At 45.6% G+C, this 13,279-nt stretch overlaps 1 protein-coding gene across 7 annotated transcripts in view; it reads left to right on the top strand.

Annotated features, from left to right (window-relative positions):
- Window positions 1-13,279, top strand: part of REV1 (REV1 DNA directed polymerase) — a 121,815-nt gene that overhangs the window by 20,571 nt on the left and 87,965 nt on the right. For all 7 annotated transcript variants that reach the window (XM_050921595.1, XM_050921604.1, XM_050921575.1 and 4 more), the window contains one exon: window positions 7,542-7,710. In XM_050921595.1, the coding sequence (XP_050777552.1) occupies window positions 7,542-7,710 (169 nt within the window). The remainder of the gene's footprint in view (window positions 1-7,541; window positions 7,711-13,279) is intronic.

Below are 13,279 nucleotides of genomic sequence, written 5' to 3'. Positions count from 1 at the left end.
ATTTTAATTATATGTATGGCAGTTGACATTGTCATTAAGCAAGATGTGGACCACTTGGAGAGAGTCCAGAAGAGAGGAAGAAAAATGATAAAAGGTTTAGAAACAGGGACTGTGAAGAAGGGTTAAAAAAATAGGCCATATTTCGTCTTGAGAAAAGAAGACTGAGGGGGAATTTGATAAGTCTTCAAATATGTTAAAGGCTGTTATAAAGATAATTGTATCAGTTGTTCTCCATGTCCACGGAAGGTAGGAAAAGATGTAATCAGTTTAATCTGCAGCAAGGTTAGATATTAGGAAATACTTTCTAACTGTAAGAATAGTTAAGGAGTGGAACAGGTTACAAGAGAGGTTGTGGAATTCCTGTCATTGGAGGTTTTTAAAAGCAGATTAAACAAATATCTCTTATGGATGGTCCAGGTATACTTGGTCCTATCTCAGTGCAGTGAGAGGGACTAGATGACCCTTGAGGTTGTTTCCAGTCCTTTGTTTCTATGATTCTGTGGTAATTGGCAGTAAATGTTTTTCCATCTATCACGTGAATTATTATTGAAATAATAGGGGTCTGAAAATCCAGTAAATTTATATAATGTTTAAAGAGTTTTTAATTCTGCACCCATGATAATCCTAACTTTGCATTTCCAAACTATTCATCATGGAGTATCCCTGTCACATTATCGGGTAGCAGATACGTGGAGTACGATGATTAAATTTACAATTTGGTGGATGGAGTGGGCTCTTCAGTGCTTCATGGCTGAGACAATGAGGCTTATGAATTGAATACGGAAGGATAAGAGAGGGAGAGGTGTATGTTGCTTATTCAGATAAAATGGTCTGTGATTAGGTTAGTAAATGTGTTATGGGAAGTAGGGTTGTAAGATTCATCTACAGGATTTAGGCACAGATTTGTCTTGGGTTCCACAAAGAAACCCAGAAGCCTTTTTGAAATCTTCCAGAAGCCACTGTTTCAGGGAGCTGTACAGGGGATTATGGGATAGATACTCATTCAGCAGTACAACTGCAGTGGTGTTGAGCAGCGGCAAGGCAAAACTGAAACAGACATGAAAACCAAAATAACATGGCTGGCATGGCCATGCTGCACCACTGGCACTTAGTACACTGTGACTGGTTCAATTTTTAGGATAGACAGGGCCAATTAGCTGAAATCTTGTGTGTGTGTTTTCTTTAAAACAGTGGCTCTCAATCTTTCCAGACAACTGGACCCCTTTCAGGAGACTTATTTGTCTTACGTACTCCCAGGTTACACCTCTATTAAAACCTACTTGTTTACAAAATCAGACCTAAAAATCCAAAAGTGTCACAGCATGCTGTTACTGAAAAATTGCTTACTTTCTCATTTTTACCATACAATTATAAAATAAATAACTGGAATATAAATATTGTACTTTCATTTCAGTGTATAGTATGATGATGATGGGCTATCACTCGTTACTGAGTATGATCCTCTTCCATGGGAATTATGGGTCCTCAGGTGGCTAATAAGGCCAATCCTTGAACCACAAGCTCTATTGCAATGAGAGCAGATGTTTTCAGGCTCAGCAGGAGGCTGTTGACGATGACTGAAAGCCAATCTCTCCTTCCTTCTGCGCCTCTTGTCCTCTTAACTTGTTGGCGAGCAAGTTTAAAATGCAGGGGACCATCATGTAGGACTTCACTGCATTTTAAGCAGTCCTGGGCAAGTGTCTCCCAAGTTTCAATGCCAATATTACACTTTTTTAGGTTGTCCTTCAGTAAGTCCTTATAACCCTTCCGTTGTCCACCCACATTATGGTACACTTCTTTCAGCTGAGAGAACAGGACCTGTTTTGGAAGGCGATGGTCTGGCATTCGGACAGTGTGACCAGTCCAGCGGAATTGCTGATGGATGATCATTGCCTCGATACTGGTGGTCTTTACCTCTTCCAGGACACTAATATAGATGCGCCTGTCTTCCCATTTGATCTTCAGAATCTTACGAAGGCAACATTGATGGTGCCTCCAAAGGACTTTCATTTGGTGTCTATAGGTTATCCAAGTTTCGGACCCATACAACAGTGTTGGGAGAATAATGGCTTGATAAACAAGAAGCTTGATATCTGTCTGAATGTCGTGATCTTCAAAAACCCTGTGCCGTAAATGAGAAAAAGCTACACTAGCACAGCTCAGGCAATGTTGAATTTCTGCATCAATATCTGCCTTGGATGAAAGATGACTTCCAAGGTAGAGGAAATCATAGACTCATAGGTCAGAAGGGACCAATATGATCATCTAGTCTGACCTCCTGCACAAGGCAGGCCACAGAACCCTACCCATCCACTTCTATAACAACCCCTAACCCAGGACTGAGTTATTGAAATCCTCAAAATTGGTTTGAAGACCTCAAGCTGCAGAGAATCCACCAGCCAGCGACCCGTGCCCCACGCTGCAGGGGAAGGCAAAAAACCTCCAGGGCCCCTGCCAATCTGCCTTGGAGGAAAATTCCTTCCCGACCCCAAATATGGCGATCAGCTAAACCCTGAGCATGTGGGCAAGACTCACCAGCCAGCACCCAAGAAGGAATTCTCTGCAGTAACTCAGTTCCCATCCCATCCAACATCTCCCCGCAGACCATTGAGCAGACCTATCTGGTGATAATCCAAGATCAATTGCCCAAATTAACGATCCTATCATAACATCCCCTCCATATACTTATCAAGCTTTGTCTTAAAGCCAGAAAAGTCTTTTGCCCCTACTACTTCCCTTGGAAGGCTGTTCCAGAACTTCACTCCCCTAATGGTTAGAAACCTTCGTCTAATTTCAAGTCTAAACTTCCTAATATCCAGTTTATACCCATTCGTCCTCGTGCCTACATTAGTACTAAACTTAAATAATTCCTCTCCCTCCCTAACGTTAACCCCCCTGATATATTTATATAGAGCAAGCATATCCCCCCGCAGCCTTCTTTTGGCCAGGCTAAACAAGCCAAGTTCTTTGAGTCTCCTTTCATAAGGCAGTTTTTCCATTCCTCGGATCATCCTAGTAGCCCATCTCTGAACCTGTTCCAGTTTGAATTCATCCTTCTTGAACATGGGACACCAGAACTGCACACAGTATTCCAGATGGGGTCTCACCAACGCCTTATATAATGGTACTAACACCTCCTTATCCTTGCTGGAAATACCCCGCCTGATGCATCCCAAAATCGCATTTGCTTTTTTAACAGCCGTATCACATTGGCGACTCATAGTCATCCTGCTATCAACCAATACCCCAAGGTCCTTCTCCTCCTCCGTCGCTTCCAACTGATGCGCCCCCAACGTATATCTAAAATTCTTATTATTAATTCCTAAGTGCATGACCTTGCACTTTTCACTGTTGTATTTCATCCTATTTCTATTACTCCAGCTTACAAGGTGGTTCAGATCTTCCTGAATAGTATCCCTGTCCTTCTCCGTATTAGCAATACCCCCCAGCTTTGTGTCATCCGTAAACTTTATTAGCACATTCCCGCTCTTTGTGCCAAGGTCAGTAATAAAAAGGTTAAATAAGATCGGTCCCAAAACCGATCCTTGAGGGACTCCACTAGTGACCTCCTTCCAGCCTGACAGTTCACCTTTCAATACGACCCGCTGGAGTCTCCCCTTTAACCAGTTCCTTATCCACCTTACAACTTTCATATTCATCCCCATCTTTTCCAATTTAACTAACAGTTCCCCATGCGGAACCGTGTCAAACGCCTTACTGAAATCTAGGTAAATTATATCTACCGCATTTCCTTTATCTAAGTAATCCGTCACCTCAAAGAAGGAGATCAGATTGGTTTGACACGATCTACCTTTAGTAAATCCGTGTTGCAATTTGTCCCAATTACCATTGACCTCTATGTCCTTAACTACTTTCTCCCTTAAAATTTTTTCCAAGACCTTACATACTACAGACGTCAAGCTAACAGGCCTATAATTACCCGGATCACTTTTATTCCCTTTCTTAAAAATAGGAACTACATTAGCAATCCTCCAGTCATACGGCACAACCCCCGAGTTTATCGATTGCTTAAAAATTCTCGCTAACGGGCTCGCAATTTCACGCGCCAGTTCCTTTAATATCCTCGGATGGAGATTGTCTGGGCCCTTCGACTTCGTCCCATTGAGCTATGAGTCTATGAGTTTGAAGATCTTTCTCAGAGTGGCAAAGATTGCGTTGTCATCAGCATACTGAAGTTCCACAATAGATGTGTTGGAGATCTTACTCTTGGCTTTCAGCCTGCTAAGCCTGAACAGCTTTCCTTCCATTCTGTAAATGATTTCAACGCCAGCTGTAAACTTCCCAGCAACTAGGTAAAGAATGACGGTGATAAAAACCTCAGCATGGTTGGAGCGATGATATGGCCCTGTTTTACTCCTGTTTGTACTTTGAAAGGTTCTCTCTGGGAGCCAGTTTTGCTCAGAACTGCTTTCATATTATCATGAAGCAATTTTAGGACATTGATGAGTTGATCAGTACATCCAGTCTTAGAAAGTACAGTCCAAAGGGCATGGTGGTTCACTGAATCAAAGGCTTTAGTTAAATCAATACAAGTCATGTACAGTGGTTGGTTTTGCCCTGACATTTATCTTGCAGCTGGTGTGCTGTGACGATCATATCCACAGTTCCACGACATGGTCGGAAACCACTCTATAACTCCAGTAAAATTTCTTCTGACAGGGGCAGAAGGCAAGTTGCAAGGATCTGCGCCAGAACTTTGCCTGCAATGACCAGGAAGAAGATACCATGATAATTTTCACAATCCGCTTTCACCCGTTTCTTGAAGAGGGTGACAATCAGGGCATCCCTCATTTCACTGGGTATCTCCTTGTTTATCCAAATTTTAAGAATAAGCAGGTAAAGCTGCCAAATTAGCTCTGGTCTACTGTCTTTAAAGATTTCAGTGGGGATCCCATCTAGACCTGCTGCCTTGTTGTTTCGGTGGCATTGTGTACCTCGTACAAATTAGGAGAGTCTCTGAGCTCATCCCTAAATGGCCGTTGAGGGATTTGCTCAAGAACTTCATCTGCAGCCACAGAATTATGATTAAGGAGATCGTCAAAATGTTCTTTCCAGCGAGAATTGATGGCTTCATTGTCCTTCAGAAGTATGGTTCCATCCTTAGAGCAAAGAGAATTCATACCATGGCAAATTGGTCCATAAACAGCCTTGGTGTCACTAAAGAAACCATATGTATTATGGTCCGCGAGATGTTGGAGTTCTTGTCGGGGAGATTTCAGTGCTTTGACTGTGGGTGTCTCCAAGATGTTTTGAACTTTTCTTTTTGTCAGAGAGTGCTCGTAACAATAAGTTCATGTTCAGCACACTTGGTCAGGAGCAGAATTCCATTTGAATTGCTTTTGCCAACTCCTTCTTTCCCAATTGTTCCCTTCCACAGGTCTGAGTCTCGTCCCACACATGTATTGAAAATCCCCCAGAAGGATGATCTTGTCTTCTGTAAGAGTCTCTGATAAAATGGTTTTCAACTGAGAATAAAAATCTTTTTACATTCTCATCAGCATCCATTGTTGGTGCATAGGCACTCAGAATAGTTGCCTATTCATTTTTGGTGAGCCTCAATCAGAGTGTCGTAAACTGCTCATTAATGCCAACTGGTACCTCATAGAGGCACCTTACGAACTTGTTCTTTATACCAAAGCCCACTCCATGCAATTGGGGTTCATCTATAGATTTTCCCTTTCAGAAATAGGTGTATCCTACTTTCTCCTCCCTCACCTGTCCTTCATCATCTCCTCTAGTTTTGGACAAAGCAGCAGTATCGATGTTAAACCGACTCAGTTCACAAGCTATAGTGGCTGTACATCGCTCTGGTGAGTCGCTGTTTGAGTTGTCCATCAGGATACGGACATTGCAAGTTTCAAAATTGAAGAGTTTCTTACATTTTTGACCGCTGAGGTGGTGATCCTGCTGGATGTGGCTATCCAGCCAGGAAAAACAGAGGCAAAACTATTTTTAGGATACCTTTTCTAACTCCCACCCCATGTGGGGTGAGCAGAGTGGATCCTAAAAAGAACTGCTCAGTCGTGGGTGCAGCTGCTGAGATGCTCAACCTGCCTCAATCCTCGAGCAAGGAACTTTTGGATTTCACTGTCTTGTTCCTGTCGCAGATCGCCACCAGACTTTTGACCTGTGCAATGTTGTTTTTCCCTAAAACTGGAAGATGAGTGTGCGAGACTTCTTTTAAAGTGGGGAGACTGGTGCACAGCAGTCACCACACTATCCTTGACAGATAGAGGGCTTGAAACCAATGGCATGGGCACCATGATGATTGGAGATCCACTATTTGCTGCAGCCTTCGTCCACCTTCATAGCCGCTGTAACATTACATAACAGTTTCACCTCTGTTGTGCAGTTATCTTCCATATGCTCTGCTTGGATCACACTTTGTCTGGAACCTAGCTATTGACCATTCTGCCATTGGTAGCCATAAGGGAGTACATGACTCCAGGCAGCATTACTCTCGGGGTCACTGAGACACGCAAGCCTCTCCATCACTACAAGGTGGTGATTCATGGAAAGGAGTGTGTAATATATAGAGTAGTAGAAACAAGTCATAATATGAAATTTTAGTTTGTACTGACTTCGATAGTGCTTTTTATGTAGCCTGTTGTAAAACTAGGCAAATATCTAGATGAGTTGATGTACCCCCTAGGTTGAGAACCACTTCTTTAAAATTTACCTATAATAGTTCTTCTTAAGATATCTTCAGGTAGACTTCCTCTTCCTTCCTCTTATAACTCAGAAGTTTCAGTTTGGGTTTTTAAATTTTCGTTTTTGAGGTAGTAGCCTTTTATTTTTGACTGTTCCTTAAGAATAATTATTGTTTTACACACATGAAAAATGTTATGTTTTTATGATTGGTTTTTAGGGAATTCCTTACTTTCTATACAATTCAGGAATTGATTGGGCAGGTTCTAACTGGAGCTGACGTATTGGCAGTTGGCCAGTGCATGTAAGCAAAGAGAGGGCTTTTCCTCAACTACTAATATTTCAGAGAGCCAAAAGGTGAAGAGCTTGAGAGAGTTTTCCACCTGAGCTGGAATCTCAAAAGTAGGAATCCTGTGATAATATCAAAACAAAGTTATAAGCAAGTAATTTCTCTTACTTCCTAGGAATAAACTGCTTTCTATCAAGGCCATATACAGCTTTTCAGTCATTGCATGTGGGAAAATACCAATCAAAAGATGTGGAGGAAATTCATCTGATTTTGGTGTGTGTTGATGCTTATGTAAAATGGGCCTTGTTTAACATTTTTAAATGAACCTGATAATAAATTCTTTGTTTTTGAAGCAGTCTTTTGAGAAATGACAATTTGCCTAAACGTCTGTGGCTTTCTTTACTTGTATTTTGAAGAAATGACATATTTCTCCTAAGAAATTACTGGATTTTCAGAAAAAAGTTGCTCTGCATTTTAATCAACCATGGTTTTAGATTTCTGAATTTCTGTGATTCCATGTGTTCTCAGTGACAAAAAATGCAAGAATACTTCTTCTACAGTTGGATTTTTATTAATTTTACAGATCCTTCAGCTGATGAATTAAGGAGGTTAATGATGTTGCATGGTGGCCAATACCATGTGTACTATTCCAGATCCAAAACAACGCACATTATTGCCACAAATCTTCCAAATGCCAAAATAAAAGAACTGAAAGGGGAAAAGGTGGTTCGACCAGAATGGATCATAGAAAGGTAAAATTAGAAGGATGGTGATCTGACTGTTTTAGTTTTGCATTTGGTGCATTTCAATGGGAGCAGGCTTCTCCTCTTTAAAAAAAGAAAATGTCTAGAAAAACTACATTCTGAAAGGTTGTATTAGGATTGATTTATGGTTTTATTTTTAATTGAGTATTGTATTTTTATTGCAATCCAATTTTTTTTTAATCAGACCACACACTAGAAAAATTGCACGTTTTTTCAAAAAGTGCAATTTTTCTAGTGCATGGTCTTGATTATAAAAAAAAAAAAACAAAAAAAACCAGTCTTGCATATTTCCGTACTTGGATGATGGCCTCAAAACATAGAAATGTAGATCTTGAGGGGGCTTCGAGAGGCCATAAGGTCCATTCCCCTCATACAAGAGCAGGACCAACTATACTTAGACCAGGGGTTGGCAGCCTTTCAGAAGTGGTGTGCCGAGTCTTCATTTATTCACTCTAATTTAAGGTTTCGTGTGTCAGTAATACATTTTAATGTTTTTAATAAGGTCTCTTTCTAGAAGTCTGTAATATATAACTAAACTATTGTTGTATGTAAAGTAAATAAGGCTTTTAAAATTTTTAAGTAGCTTCATTTAAAATTAAATTAAAATGCAGGGCCTCTCGGACTGGTGGCCAGGACCTGGGCAGTGTGAGGGCCACCCAGAGGATTCAGGGGGCCTGGGGCAAAGCTATTTCAGGGGCCCCTTCCATAAAAAAAAGTTGCAGTACTAGAGAATACTATATTCTCATGGGACCCCTGTGGGGCTTGGGCAAATTGCCCCACTTGCCCCTTCCCCTCTCTTTCCCTTCCCCCCCCCAGCGGCCCTAAATGCCACTGAAAATCAGCTCGCATGCCATCTTTGACGTGTGTCATAGGTTGCCTACCCCTGACCTAGACCATCCCTGACAGCTGTTTGTCTAACCTGTTCTTAAAAAACCTGCAATGAAGGAGATTCCCCAATCTCCTCTTGTAACCTATTCCAGTACTTAACTGTATAGTTAGTAGGATTTTCCTAATATCGAACCTAAATCACCCTTGCTGCAGATAAAGCCAATTACTTCTTATCCTGCCTTCGGTAGATGTGGTGAACATCTGATCATAATTATCTTTATAACAGCCTTTAACATATTTAGAGACTGTTATCATATTTTCTCCTCAGTCTTCTTTTCTCAGAACTAAATTTACCCAGTATTTTAACCTTTTCTCATAGGTCAGGCTTTCTAAATCTTTTTAGCTGCTCTCCTCTGGGTTCTCTCCAACTTATGCACTTCTTTCTTGAAGCATGGCACCCCCTCGCCAGTGCCGAGGAGAGCAGAACAATTTTGATGGAGTGATATATTAATTCTGCTATTCTTTTTCTCTTTCTCCACATGGTATAGATATCATGCGTTTTAATCTGTCATGTAAGACTTACTCATAAGGTGTAATCTGAATGTGTGAGCTAGTCCTTTACTGTTTGTCTGTCTATCATCAGATATTGTCTAAGAGTAATCTCCTTTAGCCACCGTTACATAAATGAAAAACATCTGGTTGTTCTTAATAATCTGTCAGGGTATGTAGACTTGAATGAGCAGAAATACTATTTTTCATTTTAATTGCCAGTGTGGATTGATATAAATCACCAATTTTAATTATGATTTAAATCAGTAAGCAGGAAACTTTGTTATCAATGTCAATCATGTTTTGTATTTGTACTTTAATTCTTAAAGGTTGATTGTCATTGGTTGATAGTAATTAAAACATGTTGAGTTGCCACTAAATATAGCTGTTACACTTTTACTAAAAATACCCCTAACTAAATCTTAGGTGCTTGGGGCGGGGAGGTGTGCTCCAGCGGACACTGGTGCTGGGCACGGGGAGGCAGAGTGCTCCGGTGATTGCTGCTGTTCCTGGGGCAGGGGGCAGCCGGGGACCCTGCCACTGCTGCTTAGGAGGCTCTGGCTCGGGCCTGCTACCGCCGCTCCCAGACCACTGCTCTGGGGCAGTACCTGGGACCAGTTGCCTGGGGCTGCTGCCACAACAGCTTGTATGGCAGGCCCCAGGACTGCCCCAGCTTTTCGGTTGGCTCTGGGGTCAACCATATGAGCCACTGCAGCTGCGGAAGTCGAGGAGGTCCCGGAAAGTCACGGAATCCGTGACTTCCATGAAAGACTCGCAGGCTTACTCATAAGGAATGAAAGTTCCTTTACCCTGGTATGCCACCTATGAGCCTTAGGGTTTTTTAACCAACTGCTGCCTGTCTGATTGTGTGTCAGGCTCATTTGGGCTGACAAGCCTAGTAGGCTTGTTGAACACTGAAGTGCCCATTAAAGCTTGTCAGGGTTCAGAGATGGAGGAGGTAGTCCTTGGGAGTGAAGAACCCCAACCATGTGTCCCGTGTATCTCCTGATGTTCCTTGGGCCCCAGGCAAAGTAGAGAAAGGGGTTCCTCACTCCCTATTCTCCCTTGGCTTGGGAGTCAGGGAGGAACAGGCAGTGCAGTGGATGAAAGTGGAAGGGATGCCCAAATGCTCTAATTTTGCTTTACTGCCCTACTCCTTCCAGCTTCGTTATTTCTGCTTACTTTCCCCCTCCCCCATCTTTGTTTCTGCCTTCCTTTAGCTGTTAGGAGGATAGCCCCAATCCCATGGATGTTATGCCTACTGGAAGGGAACTCAGTCCTGTGTAGTTCCTGTTTTATGCAAGAAGTTCTCACTTTATGTTCTCACTTCTTGGGAGGACTACAGATTCAGGACTCCACCTCAACAGGATGATGGGACGCAACTGGTTAACAGGAGATTTCTGGCTAGTAGACCAACAGGCCTGTTCCTTCCCTTCCCTCTCCTCCCCTATTTTTGGTGTCCACATTTTAAAAGTATGTTGAAAAATTGAAGAAGATGCAGACAAGAGCCACAAAAATTATTCAGGGGCTGGGGAAGGAGCTCAATCTTTTTATCTTCTCAAAAAGATTGAGAGATGACTTGATTAATGTATAGACACCTTCATGGGAGAGAAAATACTGGTTCTTCTTCGAGTGATTGCTCATATCCATTCCAGTTAGGTGTGCGTGCCGTGCGTGCACGTCCGTCGGAAACTTTTTGCCCTAGCAACTCCAATGGGCCGGCAGGTTGCCCCCTAGAGTGGCGCTGCCATGGCACCCGATATATACCCCTGCCGGCCCACCCGCTCCTCAGTTCCTTCTTACCGCCGTGTCGGTCGTTGGAACTGTGGAGCACGGCTTTGCTGTCTTCCACGTCCCTAGCTCTCCTTCGTTGTACAGTTCATAGTTGTAGTTGGTAGTAAATAGTTGTTAAGTATAGTTAGTTAATTAGTATATTGTAAATAGTTGTAAATATTTGTTAGCCGGTTTGGGCTGTAACCCTTCCCGGCACCCGGCACCGGGCCCATGCCTGGTTCGCCGGGCTTCAAACAATGCACGGCCTGTAAGAAGCCGATGCCGACCAGCGATCCCCACGACGCGTGCCTAAAGTGCCTGGGGGAATCGCACATCTCGGACAAGTGCCGCATTTGCAAGGCTTTTAAGCCTAGGACAAAAAAGGAGAGAGACCAGAGATTGAGGACTCTCCTTATGGAAGCGGCACTCAACCCGGCAGCTTCACAGACCGTCGCCTCTACACCTGCACCGGACCGCGCCGGCACCGGAAAGACTCCCCGGCACCGTCCTTCCCTGGCACCGGGTCCCGAAGCAAGGCCCTCGAAGTCTGCAACTCCATCCAGGCAGACTCGAGTGGAGCGCCCGGCACCTACCTCGGCCGCGGCACCACCGACAGGGATCCCGTCGACTCCGGGCCCGGAGGGTCCGTCGAGTCCAGTCCCTCCTAGCTCCCCCATAAGATCTGGGGTTGAGCTATTGGTCCCATCGACGCCGGAGACCTTTGCCTCGGCACGGGACCTAATCACTCTAACAGAGCCAACTCAGCCTCCAACCCCGGTACCTCCGGTGCGGGTTGTGTCCAGAGGCAAGCCGACGATGAGAGCGCCATCTCGGGACTCATGCTCGCTGTCGAGGTCCCGTCACCGTGGACGCTCCCGATCCCGGCGCTGCTCGCAGTCCCGGCACCACTCCCCTCGGCGGTAACGGTCGCACTCGCGGCGCCGGTCATCCTCCAAACAGTCCCGATCGGGTTCAAGTCACCGATACCGGCACCGGGACTCTAGGAGCCGTTCCCGCCGTCCATCAACTCCCCGGTCGACCTCCTGGCACCAAGCTGGTGGCAGGTCCCGGTCCCGGTCGACCTCCCGGCACCGCGTCAGTGGCAGGTCCTGGTCCTGATCCCGGCACCGAGTCCAAGACAGGCCCCGGTCCCGATCCCGGCACCGGTATGACTCCCGGTACATCTTCGGCGCCAGGATGAGGGGATTCCTACCAGCCGCGTTCGGCCCCTCCATGGCCTTCCAGACAGCCGTCTGTGTCGTCACAGGCGGACAGTGTTTATGCACTGGGCACAGACAGGCACGCGGCCCTTTTTCAAGACCCTCCTCAACAGGACCAGGGACCGCAGCAGTGGGGGTTCTGGACACCCTGGGCGTACCACCAAGCCCAGGGCCCCCAACAGCTTCCTCCTAGACCTGCGATGACTGAGCACAGGGCGCCGGAGGCATCGCTGTCTCGTCCCCCCCCCCCCCTTCCGGACGGGGAGGACAGGTCAAATCAGCAGGACCCTGAGCTCCCTCCGGAGTCAGAGGCGCGGGCTCAGACAGACCCCCCGCTGGACATTCTCTTGCCAGGGGTCTCCTCATCATCTTCTCCCGATGAGGCTGTGGCAGGCATTTCTTCCACCAGCCCTCCCCCACTCGACCTCAGGGCACACCAGGACCTCCTCATGCGCGTAGCGCAGAACTTGAACCTGCAAGCTGAGGAGGTCTCCGAGATCGAAGATCCCGTGGTGAGCATCCTATCCTCAGATGCTCCCACCAGGGTTGCCCTACCCTTTATTCGGACTATCCAGGCCAACGCCAATACGATCTGGCAATGGCCGGCCTCCATCCCCCCTGCTGCACGTGGCGTGGAGCGGAAGTACATGGCTCCCTCCAAGGGCTCTAAGTACCTCCATGTTCACCCAACACCGTGCTCCCTTGTAGTGCAGTCGGTGAACGAGAGGGAGCGTCATGGACAAGAGGCCCCAGCTCCCAAATCCAAGGAGGCCAGGCGTATGGACCTCCTCGGCCGCAAGGTCTATTCGACGGGGGCCCTTCAGCTCAGGGTTTCCAACCAGCAAGCCCTCCTTAGCCGCTACGCCTTTAACTCTTGGGTGGCAGCGGATATGTTTTAAAGAGCTGTTGCCACAGGAGGCGCGTCAAGAATTTGCGGCAATTCTTGACGAGGGCAAGAAGGTCGCAAGAACCTCGTTGCAGGCCTCCTTGGACGCAGCGGACTCGGCCGCTCGTACCCTCGCCTCAGGGGTTACAATGCGCCGCATCTCCTGGCTTCAGGTTTCTGGCCTTCCACCGGAGCTCCAATACACCATCCAGGACCTCCCGTTCGAAGGCCAGGGCCTGTTCTCGGAGAAGACAGACCTCAGACTGAGAAGTCTGAAGGACAATCGGGTCATTATACGCTC

The sequence above is a fragment of the Gopherus flavomarginatus genome, chromosome 1 (genome assembly GCF_025201925.1).
Source record: "Gopherus flavomarginatus isolate rGopFla2 chromosome 1, rGopFla2.mat.asm, whole genome shotgun sequence".
In the NCBI taxonomy this organism is placed as follows: Eukaryota; Metazoa; Chordata; order Testudines; family Testudinidae; genus Gopherus; species Gopherus flavomarginatus.
This window is presented reverse-complemented; position numbering and strand designations above follow the sequence as displayed.